The 21,050-nt window shown below is 43.6% G+C and overlaps 1 protein-coding gene across 3 annotated transcripts; it reads right to left on the bottom strand.

Annotated features, from left to right (window-relative positions):
- Positions 1 to 1,198: 1,198 nt before the first annotated feature.
- TMEM169 (transmembrane protein 169) lies at positions 1,199 to 21,042 on the bottom strand. Of its 3 annotated transcripts, none has more exons than XM_021923963.2 (3): positions 20,923 to 21,042; positions 5,840 to 6,232; positions 1,199 to 4,054 (listed from the first exon to the last, which is right to left on the bottom strand). In XM_021923963.2, exons 2-3 carry the CDS (start codon positions 6,108 to 6,110, stop codon positions 3,432 to 3,434), a joined length of 894 nt encoding a protein of 297 aa, XP_021779655.1. In that variant the 5' UTR covers positions 6,111 to 6,232; positions 20,923 to 21,042; the 3' UTR covers positions 1,199 to 3,431. The 3 variants fall into 3 exon arrangements, with proteins under 3 accessions (XP_021779655.1, XP_003907969.1, XP_009181277.1); XM_003907920.3 differs by having other exon boundaries at positions 20,917 to 21,007; XM_009183013.2 differs by lacking the exon at positions 20,923 to 21,042 and adding an exon at positions 20,069 to 20,692 and having other exon boundaries at positions 1,200 to 4,054.
- Positions 21,043 to 21,050: the final 8 nt, after the last annotated feature.

Raw genomic sequence — 21,050 nt, 5'->3', positions numbered from 1 at the left:
GTAATCCCAGCACTTTGGGAGGCTGAGGCGGGTGGATCACCTGAGGTCACGAATTTGAGAGCAGCCTGGCCAACATGGTGAAACCCCATCTCTACCGAAAATACAAAAATTAGCCAGGCATGGTGGTGGCGCACCCGTAATCCCAGCTGCTGGAGAATCGCTTGAACCCAGGAAGCAGAGGTTACAGTGAGCAGAGATCACACCATTGCACTCCAGCTTGGGAGACAAGAGTAAAACTCCATCTCAAAAAAAAAAAAAAAAAACAAAAAACAGTTTATATCCCAAACAGATGTGAGCAGTGAGATGTCCACTAATATTTTTCAGCATTGCACAAATTAAGCTCCAGGTAGCCATTCCGAAATGGCAAAATGAAACTTTCACATCATCTGAAATTCGTTATTTTTAAGATTTAGAATCTTGTTTTATAGAAAATCATGCGTTTTACTCTTCTTGGATGTGAAGTGAAATGAAGGGTGCTACCTAATGTCAATAGACAAGATGACTTGGAAACACATCAGTGTCACCGTATGGGCCAGACATGGTTTATTGAGCTCAGTACATTATGGCTGTTAAGCAACTGGAAAATATAGTCCTCCTCCTTGACATTCACCACGATGATCAGGTAACTATGAGCCAAAAGAATTGTTCAAATATGGTATTGAACTCTCCAGTTTCTCCTCTAATGGTCTCTGTGGTGTTTGCTGAGAGTAAAGATGAGACACTTTGGTTCTTTTTGGTTCTGTTTTTCCTTCCTCTAGTCTAGGCTTTTACATACCTCTATAGAACCCCTTTGAAATGATTTTAATTTACAAGCCTATTTCTTCCACTAGATAAAGGCCATGTCAACTTTATCTAGGTATCTCTTGGGTATGATCTCATCAACATCCCACACTCTTCCATGGCACCACAGCCACTTTACCTGTGTCCTAATCATGACTTTTTGGCTTTTACCCTTGGTTTCCCCAACCCCAGAAAAATGGGACAAATGTGGTTGCAAGTTTCTAATGTGGTTTGTGAAAATAGTCCACCTAAATAGAATTCCCCAAAATTAGTGAAGCGTGGAAACAGTCCAAACATAAGGACTCATATTAAGATCATTACACATATAACATACATATAGGACAGCCATCATGCTCACCCTTTTTCTGCAAGCCATAGCATTCAAAGCAATTTTGAAGAGCTTCAAAGACAAAATGAACAAATGATAATCAGACTTTATTTTTATTTTGTCTTCATTTTAATTGTTCATATCTCTGCAAATGCACCATAGAGCACCAAGGTTAACATTAAAACTGTTGGGCACTTTTTTTCTTGTCAAGCTAATAATAGTTATTAAAAAAAAAAAAAAAAAAAAAGAGTTCCTCTGAAGGTGGAGCTCAGCACCATACATCAGGCAAATGTCCTGGGCTCTCTGTGGGGAGCATGACCAACTCCTGTGGTTTGATTCATCGCAGCAGTTCTTTCAACAGCTTTGTTTTGAGATATGAACAAAAGAGCACCAGCTATTCTTATAAGGACCCAAATCTCCCAATTCTGCTGACTTCTTAGGAGTTGATATTTTGAAATTAGAAGGACACCCTTAGGTGGGACCTTTTTTTATTTTTTTAAGTTCAGAGTCTGTTAATCTGGATTAATCTGGTTTACACTCCCTACAGGCCAGGAAGACACAAGTTTCTCAGCACAGCAAAGATCATGTCTGTGGTTAAACTCAGAAAGGTCTGAGGGAGTAAAGCTCTGAGTGAGGTTTTGCCAAACAAGAGAAGGCTAAATCTGGCTTCTCTGTGCTTAGGGCTACTGATCTCTGTTGGAAGAAACTTTGGCAGATGCAATTCCTCCCTTGCTGGTCTTTAATCTAGGTTAAATAACACCACTTCGTCCCACCTCCACCACCAGGACAAAGAGTTATGCTACTATTATAAATTGTACTCTCCTGTCCACTATTCCTTTCCAAAAACAAATCACATGACATTACAGAAGCGTAATTGCAAAGTATATGAGGTGCTAATATCTATGTATAGCATATTCGAAGTATATGTAGCTAATATCTATATATAAATTCTCTGTGTAAGATTCAGGCCTAAATAAATAAATGAATAAACAAATGAATGAATAAATAAATAAATAAATAAAACCATATTAGCAGTTTGGGGTTCTGAATGTATTTAAATGATCATTATGAGGCAAACATTCTGACTTGCCTCCCAAAATAACCATTCTTTCCTATAATCCCAGCACTTTGGGAGGCTGAGGCAGGCAGATCACCTGAGGTCAGGAGTTCAAGACCAGCCTTGGCAACATGGTGAAACCCCATCTCTACTAAAAAAAATACAAAACTTAGCCAGGCTTGGTGGCATGCGCCTGTAATCCCAGCTACTCAGGAGGCCAAGGCACAAGAATCGCTTGAACCCGGGAGGCAAAGGTTGCAGTGAGCCGAGATAGTGCCACTGCACTCCAGCCTTGGCAACAGAGTAAGACTCCGTCTCAAAAAGCAAAACAAAACAAAACATAAAACAAATAACCATTCTTCCTTTTTCTCTTCAATTAGTGTGAACCCAATATTTAGCTGAGAATATAGCTACCCAGCCCGACAACCACATTTCCAGCCTCTTTTGCTCATGAGATCATGTGACTGAGGTCTTGCCAATGAGATATAAGAAGAATTGAGTGGGACTTCTGGGAAGTCTCCTTGAACAGGAAGGGTGTGTGCTTCTCTGCCCTTTCCTCTATTTTATCAGAAACATGGTTGTGATGGCTGAAGATGTAATCAGCACTGGGATGTTGAGGATAAGGGTGAGAAGGGTCACATCCTACTAATGGTAGAGAAATAGAAGAAGCCTGGGACCTGGATTACTTCACAGGGTCCCAGGATAGTCTGCCTCCAGACTTCTGTACAAGAAAGAAATACACTTCTATCTTGTTTAAGCCACTGATATTTTAGGGTTTTAATTCTATGCAGCTAAATCTAAATCTAAATGATGCACACAAATGTTTACCTTCTGCTACACTGTGGTAGCCCAGCTTCCTAAATGTCTCACTCCATCCCTGTCTATTATCTTGGTGGATGTGGTTACCCCTGAGGTTCTTTATTCTCCCTGACACATTTAGTCACATACTCCCCTCAGTTCTAGGCACCGGTAACACCTTCAGGCTCCCAAAATGACACACAGGAGAGTTCCGTTGTCCTAGATAAATGGTGATTTTAGGGCAGGGAATCAAGAAGAGTTTGTCCATTGGATGAACTGCTTTGGCACAATTGCTCATCTGTTCCCTGCCCTCCTGGAACCCTCAAGATGATAAAACTGATCAGTATGGACTATGGTTTCCCAGAAGAACTGCAGAGAGCAGGGGTTAATTTAAAGAAAGAATCTGCTGGAATTGTAAGATGATATATAGGCTACTGGGGCCAGAGGAGGAAGTAAGTTGTTGGGAGTTTAGACCGTGGAGGTTTCTACCTCTTGGATGGGGTCCTTGTTGGAGAGAGTGCTTGAGATATTGTCGGATTCAAGCAACTCTACAATGCTGTAGGGAGAACAGTCCTCTAGACCCAGCTTGCTGCAGAGCCAGCCACAGAAGCCTTTCTCCATGTCCCGGGCAGCTTGCCACCATGCTCCCCAGGACCACGAGAGCTGGACCACAGCGGCGTAGAGGCCCAGGGAGGAAGCCATGGCCATGATGAGCACTGGATAGAAGAGAATGAGGCAGGGGCAATACGAGATCTTGTGCCAGAAGGTCCTTTCCTCATTATACACGAGGAAGATGTTGTACCAGGTGATAGTGCCGTAGTAGAAAGAGACAACGAAAGAGAGGATGAAAACCACAGGCAGGCAGACCAGCGTCCAGAGGACCACATGGGGCCCACGGTCGGCTCCCACCTGGCAGGCCATTCTTCCTTCAGGCGTCGTTTCCCTTGATGACTCTTTAGGCTTGGTCAGTTCCTGCAGCTCTTTCTCTGTCAATGTGACATGGATGTCCACCATCTGACCCTTTTTCTTCCCTCGTGTGATGGTCCCAGTTAAGGTGACATAGCGGCTGTCCAGAGGCAGGTTCCACATATCTGCAGGGTACAAAGGAGGTGAGAGTCAAGATCAGAAGAGTGGGCATTGCATCTCCATGTTGCACCCTCCCAGGCTGGGCATGAGGACAAGAGTAGCCTTTTTTACAGCATCTGGCACAGTCCTGAGTCAGTGATTCAATGGTGGACTGAGTGGGTCTCCCTTGGGAAGGCGACCACTGGTGTTATTGCTCCCACGTGAACTCACACTCCTTGTGCCTGGGCCCTGATAAAATTGTGAGGCATGTTAAGCTTGTTTTTCATGTACTCTCTCTGCTTTTGGGGGCCTCAATCTTGGCACAATCTCTGTGGCATGGAGGAGTGTGAGGAACTTTGATACAGACATGATGCAAATGATGATCCTATTTCTAGGTAACCGGTGCTGTGAAGATACTGTTCCTGTGTATCAGCTACTCTGTCAAGACTGCATGTGTGTGCACTGGACTGATGGACAGCTACCACCTTCCCTTATCATGCCTAGTTCTGTGCTTTCTGAGAGGGGGCCCCTCACATGCCTGATCCAGCCCTCACATCTAGGGGCTGCACACACACACACATGCATCCCACATATACCATACACATACACCCTCTCACATACTACATACACACCATACACACACACACACACACGCCATCTCCCATACACACGACACTGTCCCATACACACAACACACCATGCACGTCACATACACATACCACATACATACCCCATACACACACCACATACCCCAAACACCATACATAACACATACACTACACACATGCCACACACAACCTCCCCACACCTGCCACATACAACACATACATACACATGCCATATACACACCACATACCCATACATACCACACATACACACAACATACACACATCACACACCACACACACCCCACACACACATAGACACATCACACACACCACACATACACACACCATACATGCACACAAATGCTACCCCCCACGCATTCCACATATACACACTACACATACCCACCCACATGCCATGCACTAAGGTGCATGAAGTATATCCATTTTCTCATATTGATGTATTCGTATTTTACCCAATTTTTGGCAAGCCTACATGGGAAGGAATACTATATCTCATTGTTGTCATAATTTGCCATATGATTTTCTTATGGCAAATTTTCTCATAATTTTCTTTATTTATATGAAAGTCAACAATTATTATTTTATATACATTAAGGAGTTAGCATAGTCTGCTTGTGTTACCAATTTTTGTGTATAAATCAGCCTCTTCCATTACATTAGGAATTCTGAAAGGGTGGAGATTTCTGTACTATCTAGAAAAAATGTAATAGGTGCTCAGTAAATACCATTTGTTGAATGAAGACTGTAATATTGCACCAGGCGCAGTGGCTCATCCTATAATCCCAGCGCTTTGGGAGGCTGAGGCAGGTGGATCAATTGAGGCCAGGAGTTCAAGACCAACCTGGACAACATGGCGAAACCCAGTCTCTACTAAAAATACACAAATTAGCAGGGCATGGTGGAGCATGCCTGTAGTCCCAGCTACTCAGGAGGCTGAGACAGGAGAATCGCTTGAACCGAGGAGGTGGAAGTTGCAGTGAGCCGACACCACGCCACTGCACTCCAGCCCGGGTGACAGAGCAAGACTCTGTCTCAAAATAAATAAATAAAAGATGGTAATATCGCAAGAAGAAATGTATCACCAAGAAGAAATAGGTCAGTAAGCATATGCCTGTCTGTTCTGGAAGATGCCCTTTTGGTTTCCTTCTCATGGCTTTAAACACGTGGGCTAGAGAAACTTACCATCATCCACAGGGTAGTCTAGGAAATCATCTCCCTCCTCCTCTTTCGGCCGATCTCCACCTTCTGATTCACCAGGCTCCTCGTCTGTTTTCTCGTTGTCTGAGCGGTAGATGATGATGGATTCTGGGCGTGACTCTTTCCTCTTCTTTTTCCTGCGCCCTATTGTGGATTCGCCATCCAGCGCCAGGGCAGCAGCCACAGCCTTCCTGAGAGAGCCCTGGTGGGGGCTTGGGAGCTGGACCTGGCCTTCTACTGCTGCTGGCTCTTCCATCCCAGCCCTGACGTCTACCTATGTATTATAAAGAGTTGGACTTCTTTGAGCAAACTCACAGTTCACACATCACAGAGCTTCTTCCTAGATGGGGCTATGCATGTCCCAAGGATGCATTCCACCTGAAAGATAGGAAAGCAAAGCCATCAACAGGAAGCAAATGGGGTGAGATGGACAGGAATGTGGGAAAGGATCCTCAACTTGGCAGAAGCCTTCCTCTCCCTTTACTTCTTGCAACACTTTATTTTGGGAGTGCAATAGAAATCTCTTACAATAGATAGTGAATAAACTTTTGCTACAGTAATATTTTTATCATTTTTACAAACATATAATATTTGGCAAAATCCATGTGAAGGAATACTATATCTCATTGTTGTCATAATTTGCATTTTCCTTATTCATATGAAAGTCAACAATTTTTTTTTTTTTTTTACATACATTAAGTAGTTAGCATAGTCTGCTTGTGTTACCGATTTTTGTGTAGAAATCAGCCTCTAGTTGGAGCATGCAGAGTATAAGGAAGTTGGGTGAGGAAGCCTTACCAGTAAATGAGAGTTAAGAATCACAGGTAGGCCAGGCGTGGTGGCTCACCCCTGTAATCTCAGCACTTTGGGAGGTTGAAGCGGGTGGATCACCTGAGGTCAGGAGTTCGAGACCAGCCTGGCCAACATGGCAAAACCCCGTCTCTACTAAAAATACAAAAATTAGCCGGGCACAGTGGTGGGTGCCTGTAATCCCACTACTTGGGAGACTGAGGCAGGAAAATTGCTTGAGCCTGGTGTGGGGGTGGGAGCAGTGGAGGTTGCAGTGAGCCGAGATCATGCCACTGCACTCCAGTCTGGAAGACGGAGTGAGACTCTGTCAAAGGAAGAAAAAAAAAAAAAAAAAAGAAAAAACCACAGGTGGCTGGGACCAGTATTCCAGACTTCTGGCTATTGAGTCATACATTAAAACTATACTCAAATGGATAAATATAACATTAAGCAAGCCACTCAAAGATGGTACAACCTCACCAACCATGTCTACCTTGCTATTCTGTAAAGGAAATCTGTCTCCTGGCTTCTTGTCAGCCCACAATCTCAAAAAGTTGCTGGGATTTGTCCTATCACATGCTGCACGAGCAGTGGAGAGGCTTCACTTTCACCCTTAAAATAACATTGTCTCTCCACTTTTTGTTCTGGACAGCGCAGGTCTATATACCTGTCCTTCATTATTTTTCCTGGTAACTTATTTGTTAAAGAAAGCAGGTCATTTATCGTGCAGATTCTCATAGTCTGGTTTTTGCTGATTGCATCCCCACAGCATATGCCTCTGAACTCTGTGTTATGAGTTGATAGTTACATAGAAAGTCTTGATCAATTTCATGTTGAAATTTTTTTGGTTGATGGTTTGTTTTGTTTGGCAAGACAACTTTAGAGGTGGTGTTTTGTACTTGCATTAGAAGTCCCCTAATGTCTGGTTGACTCTTTTTGTGAAGTTAATAGCCCATTTATGGCCATTGACTATACCCATTAAATCATTAGGGGTTACAGAATGATGCTATTCCATTTCTCTCACTTCGTCATTTATTAGCTAGAATACTGTCATGCACTTTTAACATACCCAGTATTAGCTAGAATACTGTCATGCACTTTTAACATGCACTTTTAATCCTAGTGAAAGAGGCAAATGTTCCTGCTGTTATGCAATATTATTGGCATTTATACTGTGAAAAATAGCATAGGAACTATAGTGGCACCCCCTATGGATATAAAAAGTTTCCAAGCTATTTACCAAAAAATTCCCCACTTTTCAAATAACTGTGCATATTATTGAGAATAGCAAGCTTCTACTCACAACCCTGCTGCCCCACACTCTTCAAGGCTGTACACTCTTCAGCAACTCCAGGTTACTGGCTGTTACTTTTGTTCCCAACTCCCAAATCCCTCACTGTATTTCAGTGCTCTCTGAGCTTTTCCTTTCTTGCCACATGTACACCATTTGCCATCCCTTTATTCCCAATAATAAAGCTTCTTCTCCTCTCATGTGTATTCAAATGTTCCCAGTGTCTAGTGGACTGGCCCAGTGGATGGGAGTGGGGCAGTGGAGAGAAGAAAGAAACAAAAATTTCACTAGGCTCTAGGATTCCACTAGGCTCCATTCATTTTGAAGCAAATCCCATGTCTAAAAATTATATATCTTTGGTAATTACCATGTGACAGGAAGGACTGTATATCATATCTCTTCAAATGCCAAAATACATATTTTTTTTCTCATTTCAATGTTTCTAAAATTTAGGTGAATTTTAAGCCCAATGGAATGGCTTTTTCTCTCCCTCCAGGCAGGGGAGCTCTCCTCTGCTGCTGTCTCACCCAGTATTTCCTCTGTCCTCTGTTAATTTTCTTTTCCTTTTTTTTTTTTTCTTTGAGACGGAAGTCTCGCTCTTTCACCCAGGCTGGACTGCAGTGGCGCTATCTAGGCTCACTGCAAGCTCCGCCTCCCGGGTTCACGCCATTCTCCTGCCTCAGCCTCCTGAGTAGCTGGGACTATGGGCGCCCGCGCGCCCTGCTAATGTTTTATATTTTTAGTAGAGACGGGGTTTCACCGTATTAGCCAGGATGGTCTCGATCTCCTGACCTCATGATCCGCCCGCCTCGGCCTCCCAAAGTGCTGGGATTACAGGCATGAGCCACGGCGCCCGGCCCCTCTGTTAATTTTCTTTGTCTTTCTGTTGGATTGGCAGGTGTTGGATCTAAATTAACTTTATACCTGGGCACTTAACCCAATGCCTGGAATAAATCAGGCACCCAGCGACAGAATTGGGAATCTTAGTGGTAGGATCCACAGGAAGAAATGGGCAGGTTTCACTACATCCTCACTGCCTGACTTTGCCTGGGGGGTGTACTGTGGGCAGAATGAGCGCAATTATCTTTAAATTCTTATACATGGAGCTTTCTGGACCAGGAGACTAATTTGGCTGAGGTGTCTAAAAGTACAAAGATGTACACAGGGAGAAGCAGAGGAGAGAGCCCTCCGAAGGTAAATAGCTCCCGAGGACAAGTAATCCAACCGTTAGAATGCTGAGCAGGCCTTGGGCAATGATGAACTCGACCAGGGCTCTTCTACCAAAGTGGCCTCAACACAGAGGACAGCGGACCTCTACCCACAGGAAACTGAATGTGGAGGCTGAACGCGATCCACCCCCAGGTGAAGATTTTCAGGTTTTGTTGTTAAATATATGTATATGTATATGTATATGTATATGTATATGTATATGTATGTACACACACACACTTTTTATTATTACTTTAAGTTCCAGGATATACATATATATGTATATCTATATATATACTCATACATATGTATATATACACAAATGTGTATATATACACATTTCTCATTCTACTCTCTAAGTAGAATGTTTAATACAAAAATGTTTTCCCTGATCAAGTCCTCTTGTAAACTGACACTCAGAAAGCTGCATCATGGTAATTCTATGGTAGGAACGACCTCTGAACAAACCACTTTGTACCTACTTGAAGGGTGCAATGATCATAGCTTGGGAGGCCACCCTAATCCACTGTGTTTTCCTACTTAGATCTTCTGTTTTTCTCTGTAGTTTCCTTGGCCCTTCTATACACTGTAAGTTTTCATACTAGGGGTTGAGACCCTGAGGAGATTAAAGGACCAGAACTTCTGAGCTGGGAGAAGGTTTATGTTTTGTACTCCTTACTCCTTCTTTGAAGATGTGCCTAGATGTTCAGAAGAGAGACAGAAACGTTAAAGAGTACATGTGAGAAGGCAAGTTGCAAATCTCATACTTCTCGTTCCCTTTTCCTCTCTCTTTGTTGAGGGGGTAGTGCTCTAGGAAGATGTGGCAGGGCAAAGTGAACACATGCATGGAGATCATGACCCTTATTAATGGGCCTTACAAACAAAAAAAGGTAGCCGGGTGTGGTGGCTCATGCCTCTAATCCCAGCACTTTGGGAGATCAAGGCAGGTGAATCACTCAAAAAAATTTTTTTAATTTAATTAAAAAAAACATAAAAAAGCTATGGTGTTTGACACTCTTGATTTGGTTGGGCACAATGGGAGAGGCCAATGTTAGATAACAGGAAGAGCTTCCTGAGCCCAGGGACAGACTAATATAGAAAATAGTAGCTAAGAGAAGCTTTGGAGTCTCTTGGGGATATAAAAGATAAACGTGATCATCTTGTCAACTGATGGCGGAGAGGGACAATCCTATCGGAGGCAAAAAGAGAGATGACTTTTGAACATCCCATTAAAACCTTAGATAAGAAATATGAAATGTAAAGGTTGGTGAGCTCCTGGCCATTCACATTAGGGGGCTGTTTCTTGCCTCAGGCACAGCTCATTTTAGAAAGGTGCCCAGCCAATGTCTACTCACAGTAGTCACAGGACAAAGACACTGTCCTTGATTTACCTTGAAACATGATTTCCTCATCTCCCTACAATTAGAACATTATCCTTTGAGACTACAAAATATTCCCACAAACTTAGGAAAAGATGGATTGTTTTGTAGTCATGGTAAAAAGTAGACAGTAGAACCAGTTTTAAACCTGTTCAATTGATTAACAACAATCTCCCTCAGCGTCTTAGTCCATTTGAGTGGCCATTAAGAAAATACCATAGACGGCCGGGCGCGGTGGCTCAAGCCTGTAATCCCAGCACTTTGGGAGGCCGAGACGGGCGGATCACGAGGTCAGGAGATCGAGACCATCCTGGCTAACACGGTGAAACCCCGTCTCTACTAAAAATACAAAAAACTAGCCGGGCGAGGTGGCGGGCGCTTGTAGTCCCAGCTACTCGGGAGGCTGAGGCGGGAGAATGGCACAAACCCGGGAGGCGGAGCTTGCAGTGAGCTGAGATCCGGCCACTGCACTCCAGCCCGGGCTACACAGAGCAAGACTCCGTCTCAAAAAAAAAAAAAAAAAAAAAGAAAATACCGTAGACTAGATGAAACATAAGAAGCAACAAAAGATTTATTTTGTACAGTTCTGGGAGCAAAAAGTCCAAGATCAAGGTTAGGGGTTTGGTTAAGGGCTCACTTTCTGGTTCATAGAGGGTGACTTCTGACTGTGTTTTCACCTGGTTGAAGGAGGAGCTGACTAGCTCTCTGGGCCTCTTTTTTTTTTTTTTTTTTTTTTTTTTGAGAGGGTGTCTCACTCTGTCACCCAGGCTGGAGTACAGTGGGGCAATCTCAGCTCACTGCAACCTCTGCCTCCCGAGTTCAAGTGATTCTTCTGCCTCAGCCTCCCAATTAGCTGAGACTACAGGCGCCCGCCACCACGCCTGGCTAATTTTTGTATTTTTAGTAAAGATGGGGTTTCACCATATTGGCCAGGCTGGTCTCAAACTTCTGACCTCATGATCTGCCCGCCTTGGCCTTCCAAAGTGCTGGGATTACAGGCGTGAGCCACTGAGTCCAGCCTCTGGGTCTCTTTTATGGGGGTACTAATCCCATTCCTGAGGACTCCACCTTCATGACCTAAAGCCTCACCTAAAGCCATCACCTTGGGGGCTAAGATTTCAACATATGGATTTTGGGAGAACACAAACCATACCATAGCACTCAGCAAAGTTGTTTTTGGAAATTAACCCATCAGTCAGTCCTTTGTTTCTGCAAGTCAATCAGGTGAGTGACTCTGTCCCTGTTTGGCTGACTTTCACACTAGTGTGAGTTGACTTTTGGCCAATCAGGGTCTGGCACTCTGATGTTGGCTTTCAAAAACGTGCTCACTTAGGCAGTTGTTGATTTAACATGTTTAAAACCAGTTCTGGTGACTACTTGTTATCACGAATACTGAAAAAACAGTGTTTTCCTAAATTTGGGGGTATTTTTTATTGTTTCCTGCAAGGCTGGAATGATATCAGATGTCTCAGTACTAGAATATGAATTATCTGTTCTCATGCAACAAATTACCCAAAAAGTAAAGGTTTAAAATAATAAAAAAGTTATTATCTCACACAATTATGTGTGTCAAGAAACTGGGAGTGCCTTAGCTGGGTGGTGAGTAGTCTTCTCTACCTGCTTCCTGCTTATAGAATTTGGAGGTCCAAAAGCCTTTTGTTTTGTTTTTGTTTTGTATGGTTTCTGAACCTTTTAGTGTTCTGTGAACAGAATTTTCTCAAAAATTCTGTGGGATTCCTATAAATAGTTTCTCTGAGTCAGAAATGTGAGAGTGGCTTAGCTGTTTTTGTTTCAAGATCTCTAAAGATGTCAGGGCTGCAGTGATCTGAAGGCTTGAATGAGGCTAGATCTGCTTCCAAGATGGTTCACTCACATAATGCTGACTCAGTTTCTCTCCACGTGGGCCTCTCCATGGTCCACCTGAGTGTCCTCATGAAAGTGGCTGGCTTCCCCCAGTGTGAGTGGTCTGAAAACAGGTATTTTCTTTGACCACCCTGACTTGACTCTTGATCCCATCTCTTCCTCATCTTTGATTTCCTCCTTCTCCAATAGCTCCAACTTCCTTCTACTGGCTCTTTCCCCTTTGCCTTCAAACAAACTCAGAGTTCCTTATCTAGAAAAAAATAACTTTACCTTGCCACTTTACTCTATCTGATATCCCATTTTTTTCTCCACCAAGCTTTTCTATCAAATAGTTTATAGCCACTCATATCCAGTTCCTCCTGCAATCTTCTGCCCTCTTTTTCTCCCCACTCCCAACCTCCGTACACACACACACACACATGCACGTGCAAATCACTTGCAAAGATGATTTAGGCCAGGAAATTAGCATGTATCAAGCCTTATGTGTCAGGCTGTAAGGTAAACTCTTTATAGACGTTACCTTACTTGCATGTCTCAACAAGCTTGACAGGTAGGTCTTATTTTCCTCACTTGACCTATTAGGTTCAACATGTTAAATATAGCAGTGAGAGAACTTGGGTTTAACTCTATACTTGCATAACTCTAAAGTCCAAGATTTCCCCACTGAGAGTTAGAAGTCAAGGCCGGGTGTGGCGGCTCACGCCTCTAATCCCAGCATTTTGGAAGGCCAAGATGGGTGGATCACTTGCAGTCAGGAATTCAAGACCTGGCCAACATGGTGAAACCCTGTCTCTATTAAAAATACAAAAAGTAGCTGGGTGTGGTGGCGCATGCCTGTAATCTCAGCTACTCAGGAGGCTGAGACAGGAGAATCGCTTGAACCTGGGAGGTAGAGGTTGCAGTGAGCTGAGATCGTGCCACTGCACTCCAGCCTGGGTGAGAGAGCGAGACTCTGTCTCAAAAGTAAAATAAATAAAATAAAATATAATGAAAATAAAAAACTAGAAGTAGTCAAGTTGTAGTAGCTGCAGTGAGCAGCTGATGGTTTTTGGGTTTTTGGTTTTGTTGTTTGCTGTCGAAAACCCTATTTCTCCTTCATTTGATGACAGATCCACTCATTTCGGTGAGGAACAGTCTTGAAAGTGCCTGATGGGATCACAGTGACCACTTCGCCATTCTTACTCTCCTTGTCACACCAGTGCTGTTAATTCCACTAATTTCCAAATCTTTCTTGAACCTTCCCTCACCTCCTTTAACTTTCTACTCTCTCTTTTACCTCTCAAACCTTCCTTCTGTCTCTTTTGCTCCCTTATCTGCCTTCTCCAACCCATAATTGCCAGTATTTTGTAGGCCCGATTCTTAATTCATTGTCCTCTATTCTCAATAACACACTCTGTTCCTCTTGTTGAAATATACAGCCTTCCTGCACACAGCTGTAGGACCACTGCTATACCAAGAACACCCAAATCTAGATCTCAAGACTGTATCTCCAATAGCCTGGCAAATATTTTCTAATTGAATTCCCATCATTTTAGCAAAGCACGTTCAAACTAAACTCATGTTTATTTACAGCAGACAACCTCTCAGTGTTACTAAGAGGAAAGGAAAAGGGGGAAAGGACAGGAGAAAGGGATGAAGAAGGAAACTCCACAACATTTGTGGAGTTTACTGACTGTATAATTTGGTAGGTTCTGTGTTAATTGATTATATAATTCAGGCATTATCTCACTTAATTACACATTCAAAAAGTATTTATGTATTCATTTATTTTTAGAGATAGGGTATTTCTATGTTGCCCAGGATTGACTTGAACTCTTAGGCTCAAGCAATCCTCCCACCTCAGCCTCCTGAGTAGCTGAGACTACTGTCATGTGCCACTGTGCCCAGCTTCAGTAAATACGTATTAAGTAACACTATGTGCTAGATATTGCACAATTGTTCTAGGTACAACAAATCTTTTTTTTTTTTTTTTTTTGAGACACAGTCTTGCTTGGTCACCCAGACTGGAGTGCAGTTGTGTAATCCCAGCTCACTGCAACCTCCATCTCCAGGTTTAAGCGATTTCTGTGCCTCAGCCTCCTGAGTAGCTGGGATTATAAGCATGTGCCACCATGCCCAACTAATTTTTGTACTTTTAGTACAGATGGGGTTTCACCATATTGGCCAGGCTAGTCTTGAACTCCTGACCTCAAGTGATCCATCTGCCTCGGCCTCCCAAAGTGCTGGGATTACAGGTGTGAGCCACCATGCTGGCCTAGGTACAACAATTTTATGAAGCAAGTATTATTTTGCAGACGAGGACACTTGGACTTAATAATAGTAACAACAGAAACTTATTGGATGTTTATTGTGTGCCAAGTGCTCTAAGTACTTTAAAATAATCATATTGTTCAATATTCACAACAAACCAATGAAGTAGGTACTGTTTTTATTCCCATTTAGAGGAGAAATTTGCTCAAGCTTACATAGCTAGTAAGTGGTGGGGATGGAACTCACACCCAACTTTGTTAATTTCAAAGCCCATGTTATTTTCATTGTGCCATACTACTCGCCAACATTTATCCAAAGATCTATAAACTTCTAGAATGTTCTTTGATGAACCCATTTCCTATATGAAGGACATATTTCCATATACCTAACAATAATTAGTCTCAAAGTACTGCTAGTCATTCCTATGAAATCTTTTTGTTAATTTGTTCATTTGAATTTCTCCTACCACCATATGCCAGAATATAGCCTTCATACTACTTCCTGTAAACTGGAAGTCATTCTAAAATAGAAGACATTCCTCTACCATTTTTTACCATATTAATGTTGATTAATATACAAAACAAAACGAAACAAAACAAAACAATATTTTTATTTTGTCTTGCCATTACTGACTAAAATACATCTGAAGGCCTGTCTGGTGTTTGAGGCTCTCCATATTTGCGCCCCACCCTAGGATTCAGAAACAGTTTTCCCCCTTCCCTTTCCCACAACATGACTACTCAACACATCTGCTTATGTTGATTTCTTCATCTTTGTCACACTTCTCCACCTTTTTCAAGCCTGGCTCAAGACACACTCACTCACTCACGTCCTTTCCTGTGACTACCCCAGCCCCCACGTCCTCTCCTCCCACCCTAACCCTGTGTTGCAGGTGTATGGTGAGAATTCAATGAATGGCCCAGTATAAAATGCCTAATACATGACTGACACTTCATAAATATGTTTCTATTCCCTTCATTTGGCCTCCTTCTATATGCAATGTAATAGCATTTGCCATCTGAACCATACTCTTAATACTTAATTACACAGCATTTCATATCATTGTATGGATTATAGATGGCATCATGAGTTTTCATTCATCTTCCTAAGTAGATAACAAACTTCTAGAGATCAGGAACTCTCTTACTCTTTTTCTTCACCACCAACGGGAAAACCCCAGGGCTGGACATATAGGACTAACACAGTATGTATTTGTTGACTTGATAGGACAGAGAAGAGAAAACGCCTTACCAGAAATATGACATAAATAGCTGTTAAGAAAGAAAAGCTTGGCCAGGCACGGTGGCTCAAGCCTGTAATCCCAGCACTTTGGGAGGCCGAGACGGGCGGATCACGAGGTCAGGAGATCGAGACTATCCTGGCTAATACGGTGAAACCCCGTCTCTACTAAAAAAATACAAAAAACTAGCCGGGCGAGATGGGGGGTGCCTGTAGTCCCAGCTACTCGGGAGGCTGAGGCAGGAGAATGGCGTAAACCTGGGAGGCGGAGCTTGCAGTGAGCTGAGGTCCGGCCACTGCACTCCAGCCTGGGCCACAGAGCCAGACTCCGTCTTAAAAAAAAAAAAAAAAAAAGAAAGAAAAGCTTAATTCTCTTCCCCATTTTTGTATACTTTATTATGCTGTTAGTATTTGATCTGAGAAGCAGGTTCTAAACATCTCTCCTTCCTTTTAGATTTCATAAGAGAGAGGTTAAAAGAAAATTTTACCCAATTTCCAAGGCTTTAATCAATAGACTTGAGAGGAGAGAGAGGACTTTGTTCTTTTCTCTGGAAGTTAAGCTGTGCCCATCTTCCACTTCCACTTCCAGTCTAAAGATTATTAATAGGCTGGTCACGGTGGCTCATGCCTGTAATCCCAGCACTTTGGGAGGCCGAGGCAGGTGGATCGCTTGAGATTAGGAGTTTGAGACCAGCTTGGCCAACATGGTGAAACCCCCTCTACTAAAAAATACAAAAATTAGCCAGGCATGGTGGCACACACCTGTAATCCCAGCTACTCTGGAGGCTGAGGTAGGAGAATTGCTTGAACCTGGGAGGCGGGTGACTTCACCCTGGGTGACAGAGCGAGACTCTGTCTAAAAAAAAAAAAAAAGATTATTACAAATGTGATATTACAGAGTGTTAGCTTCAAGCAACCATTAACTCTGGACTCTTGGTCATTGTAGGGGGGAAAACAGGTTTTTAAGAACATGCTTATACTCTAGAACTCATGCTTAGAATAACTGCTTTTAAGCCCACTTTTGAAAAGAACTATCCAGATAATTCTTTTTTTTTCTTTTTTTTTTTTTTGAGATGGAGTTTTACTCTTGTTGCCTTGGCTGGAGTGCAATGGCACGATCTCAGCTCACCACAACCTCTGCCTCCCGGGTTTAAGCAATTCTCCTGCCTCAGCCTTCTGAGAGGCTGGGATTACAGGCATGCACCGCCATGCCCAGTTAATTTTGTATTTTTAGTAGAGATGGGGTTTCTCCATGTTGGTCAGGCTGGTCTCGAACTCCCAACCTCAGGTGATCCGCCCACCTTGGCCTCCCAAAGTGCTGGGATTACAGGCATGAGCCACCACTCCCAGCCCAGATAATTCTTAAATTCATCTACCCAACTTTCCCATCTCCACTGCTTCTCCTCTGGTCTAGGAGGCCCTGTCTCTTAACTGTGGTTCTAAAAAAAAATGCTGCTATCTTCCAGCTTCCACTCTTGCTGCCTTCCAATCAATTCCTCACTCAGCAGTAAGAAACATCTTTTACTTAATTTTTTTTTTTAAAATTTTTTGAGACAGAGTCTTGCTCTGTCACCCAGGCTGGAGTGCAGTGGCATGATCTCGGCTCGCTGCAACCCCCACCTCCCCGGCCTGATTCGCCTGCCTCAGTCTCCCAAGTATATGGGATTACAGGTGTGTGCCACCACGCCCAGCTAATTTTTGTATTTTTAGCAGACATGGGGTTTCACCATGTTGGCCAGGCTGGTCTCAAACTCCTGACCTCAGGTAATCTGCCCACTTCAGCCTCCCAAAGTGCTGGGATTCCAGGCATGAGCCATGGCACTCAACCAGAAACATCTTTTTAAAACATAAAGAAAATCAGATTGCCGGGTGTGGCAGCACGTGCCTGTCATCCCAGCTTCTTGGGAGGCTGAAGCAGGAGAATTGCTTGAACTTGGGAGGCAGAGGCTGCAGTGAGCTGAGATCGCTTCCACTGCATTCTAGCCTAGGAGACAGAGTGAGAATCCATGTCAAAAATAAAAATAAAAATAAAAAAGAAAATCAGGCTGTTTTCTGCTTAAAATCCTCCTGAAACTTCCTACTGTTATACAGGTGGAAGTCCATGTGGCCTAAGGACGTCCTGATCCTGCCACTCCATCTATACCACCGTAGGAGGTACACTATGCTCCAATCACACTGGCTGTATATTTATTCCTCAAGAGCACCAAATGCTTCCAAATGCTTGAGGTCTTCTTCAGTGCTGTCTACTTTGCTGCTCTGCCACTCCACCCCTGCCTCTTCCTATGCCCGTTTTTGTTTTTTTTTTTTGAGTTCTTGTTCAAATGTCTCCTCCTCTGAGCCCTTCTTGACAACCAAACTAAAAACTTGACTCCCTGCTCTGCCTCTCATTATTCTTCATCACAACAGCTTGTTTCCTGTATGAGACTTACCAACATTTGTGATTATTTATTTTTCTTTTACTTATGTATTGCATAGCTCTTCTACTAGACTCTAAGCTCTATGAAGTGGTACCATAGAAGACGACCAAGTAGATGTTCGATAAATCTTTTTAAGTGACTGGGTGAAGTGGTAGCAACTCAGGAATAGCTTATTTCTGTGAAAGCCTGAGACTAAGGAGAAGTTTAATAAAAAGACATCAATAAGCTCCTTTATATGCCTCGTTACGGCACAATTGCTAGGGAGTTTTGCTTCGAGGTGGGGGCAGGACCAGATGCCTCACTGACATTCCTTCAGCACTGAGATTCTGGAAGTCTAAATGTTGAGAATCCCACAAGCCCCTGTCAGTCTGAGCTAGCAGCTGCTTTGCAGAGGGGAGAAAATAAAGTTACCAGGCAGATGGGGTGGGGGAGGGGTGGGAAGATGAAGGCAGTCATTGCTAATGGGGTATGACAGAGCCATGGGGAGAGGTTTGGGGGTGTGGGAGGACCTTGGCCACAGGAATGCCTTTTTCCCCAGGACAAAGAGGGCAGTGACACAGAGCACAGGGAAGAGCAGCATTTGATTCAACCAAAGGAGTGGTCAGTGCGGCATGGCGTGGTTGCCTTGGGAAGAGATGCCTCAACTGGAGGCAGAATTAAAATCTGAAACAAAGAGCGTCCAAGCAACAGAACTATTGCTGTGCTTCCAGGCCTTTTCGCCTGGAACTTAGTGAATTCGTGGACTTTCAAACCCTGACAGAGGTCAGAGGCAGAGGCAGAGATCATGCCTCCTAATTTTAAACAAAAGATCACTTGAATAGACCCCAAAGCTCTCTTAATCGCAGGTTCTGCCTGGATTGTGAAAAATCGCCTTCTGACTGCTCATCCTGCAGCTTCCTTGCAGCTGAGGAATGGCACCTTGTCATCCTCAGTGGGCATAACTGGCTTGCAGCCCCCAGTCCCTGTTTCACTGGAAGACATCAGAATCCCACTCTCAGTCTACTCGGCAGCCACACGGAAGCTGCAGAACAGCCAGATTCCCACTGACCCGTCCTGGCACACCTCTGAGAATCCATGGGTCCAGATCAGGGCATAAATCATGTTAAGTTATATCTTCAGTAAAGTTATCATTTAAAAGAATTTAAAGTGTCCCCACCCACAAGAAAGCAAGCCTGAACTTTTCTTGAATAAGTTACCCCTCAGAACTGAATCAATATTTCTTTTCCTTAAAAAAAAAAAAAAAACTTTGTCATTGGGATCAAACCAAGAAGAGTTATATTTTTCTGCAACAATACTTTGAGCTTTCCTGTTTGAATTTACTTTGTTTTAAAGGAGGTGATGGTGTTGTGATTTTGAAAAATTGGTCCTAATTACAGAACTGACTTAAGTAGTAGAGGTAAGTGATTCCTGGATAAACTATCTAGCAAATGGCAACCAGGAGATTTATCCTTTTCTTTAATGAGTGTAGATTTGAATCTGTCAGCAACAAAGATAGAGGGAGAAGTGTTTCTAAAAAGAGATCAGAGAAGGACAAGAGGATGGAGGAACAGGGAAGTGTAGCTTCCAACAAGAACCGCAGCCTGGTTGGTGGGTGGGACCTCATGGAGGAAGTGATGTCTGATTCCTCTGTCAACCAGACCCATTTCCAAATGGCTTTTGAATCCTAGGTGGTAGGTCCAACAAAAGGATGATGGCATTTATTTGCCTTTATATCGTTTTAATACCTGTCAGGGGAAAATGCAACACTCTGACAACAGCCTTAGAAATAGCATCCCACCTGGATTGTTAAGACCACGGCAACTGGCACATTTGGCCAAGTTCTTATGGTGAAGTCTCAGTAGGCCAGTCCAGGTGTAATCTGACTCTGGTGGGTTGACAGCGGGAAGCGAGATGAAAAATAAGGAGCAGATCTGAATAATAAATCACTGTTACTGGGCATCAAAACACAGATGAGAAATTTCCCTCATCCTCAGCAGGTTCACCCTCCTGCACAAGGAATCAACTACAGGACATGATCTCAAACACCTATAGATGCATCTTGCAGGAAGTGTACACCCTTCAATGAAAGATCCTCTTCTGGACTTGCTATGCAGCCCAGCTGAAATGGATCAGGTCTCAAATCTGGTAAAGATGATCTTTCCCCTTGATTTTTGGGTGGGGAGTGGGAGGTGAGACAGGGGTGGGCCTGAGTTTATTTTTTAAATCGTGTATTCTCTTGGTTCTGTGGAAAACTGCAACCGTATCTCCTCTTCTCCTTCACTCTCTCCTCCCGGGCTCCCTCCCCAAGGATGAAAGGATCTGAAAGTCGGATTTCTCACCCTCAGCTAAGCCTGCCCTTTCTCCCCTTCCCAGCCAGCAGCACACAGCACCTGGAGCCCCAGCATCACCGACGTTCGACCCTGGCAGGCGGGCGCAGCGAGGGCGCCGAGCTGCAGCCCTTTTCCAGCTGCACTGGAAATTTAATTATAATTAATCGTGAGAGCTTCAGCCTTGAGGATTGAATTTTTGAAATAGAGCACACCCCGCTGGTTTCTTTCTGGTCGCTTTTTTTTTTTTTTTTTTTGCATTTCCCTTCCACCCTCCCCAATGGCATCGAAATTTAAGAAAACGAACGAGGAGTCTCACCCACACCTGCCCAGGGACCGACGCTGGCGGAGGATGCGGACAGCCGGCGAGGAGCTGTTCTGCTCGTGGAGGATGCGGCTTCGCCGCGGCGCGCAGGCGGGGCGAGGGGCGGGGCGGGGCAGGGCCGGGCAGGG

Source organism: Papio anubis, chromosome 10 (assembly GCF_008728515.1).
Source record: "Papio anubis isolate 15944 chromosome 10, Panubis1.0, whole genome shotgun sequence".
NCBI lineage: Eukaryota > Metazoa > Chordata > Mammalia > Primates > Cercopithecidae > Papio > Papio anubis.
Note: the sequence above shows the minus strand (reverse complement) of the source record. Positions and strands in the feature narration are given on the sequence as shown.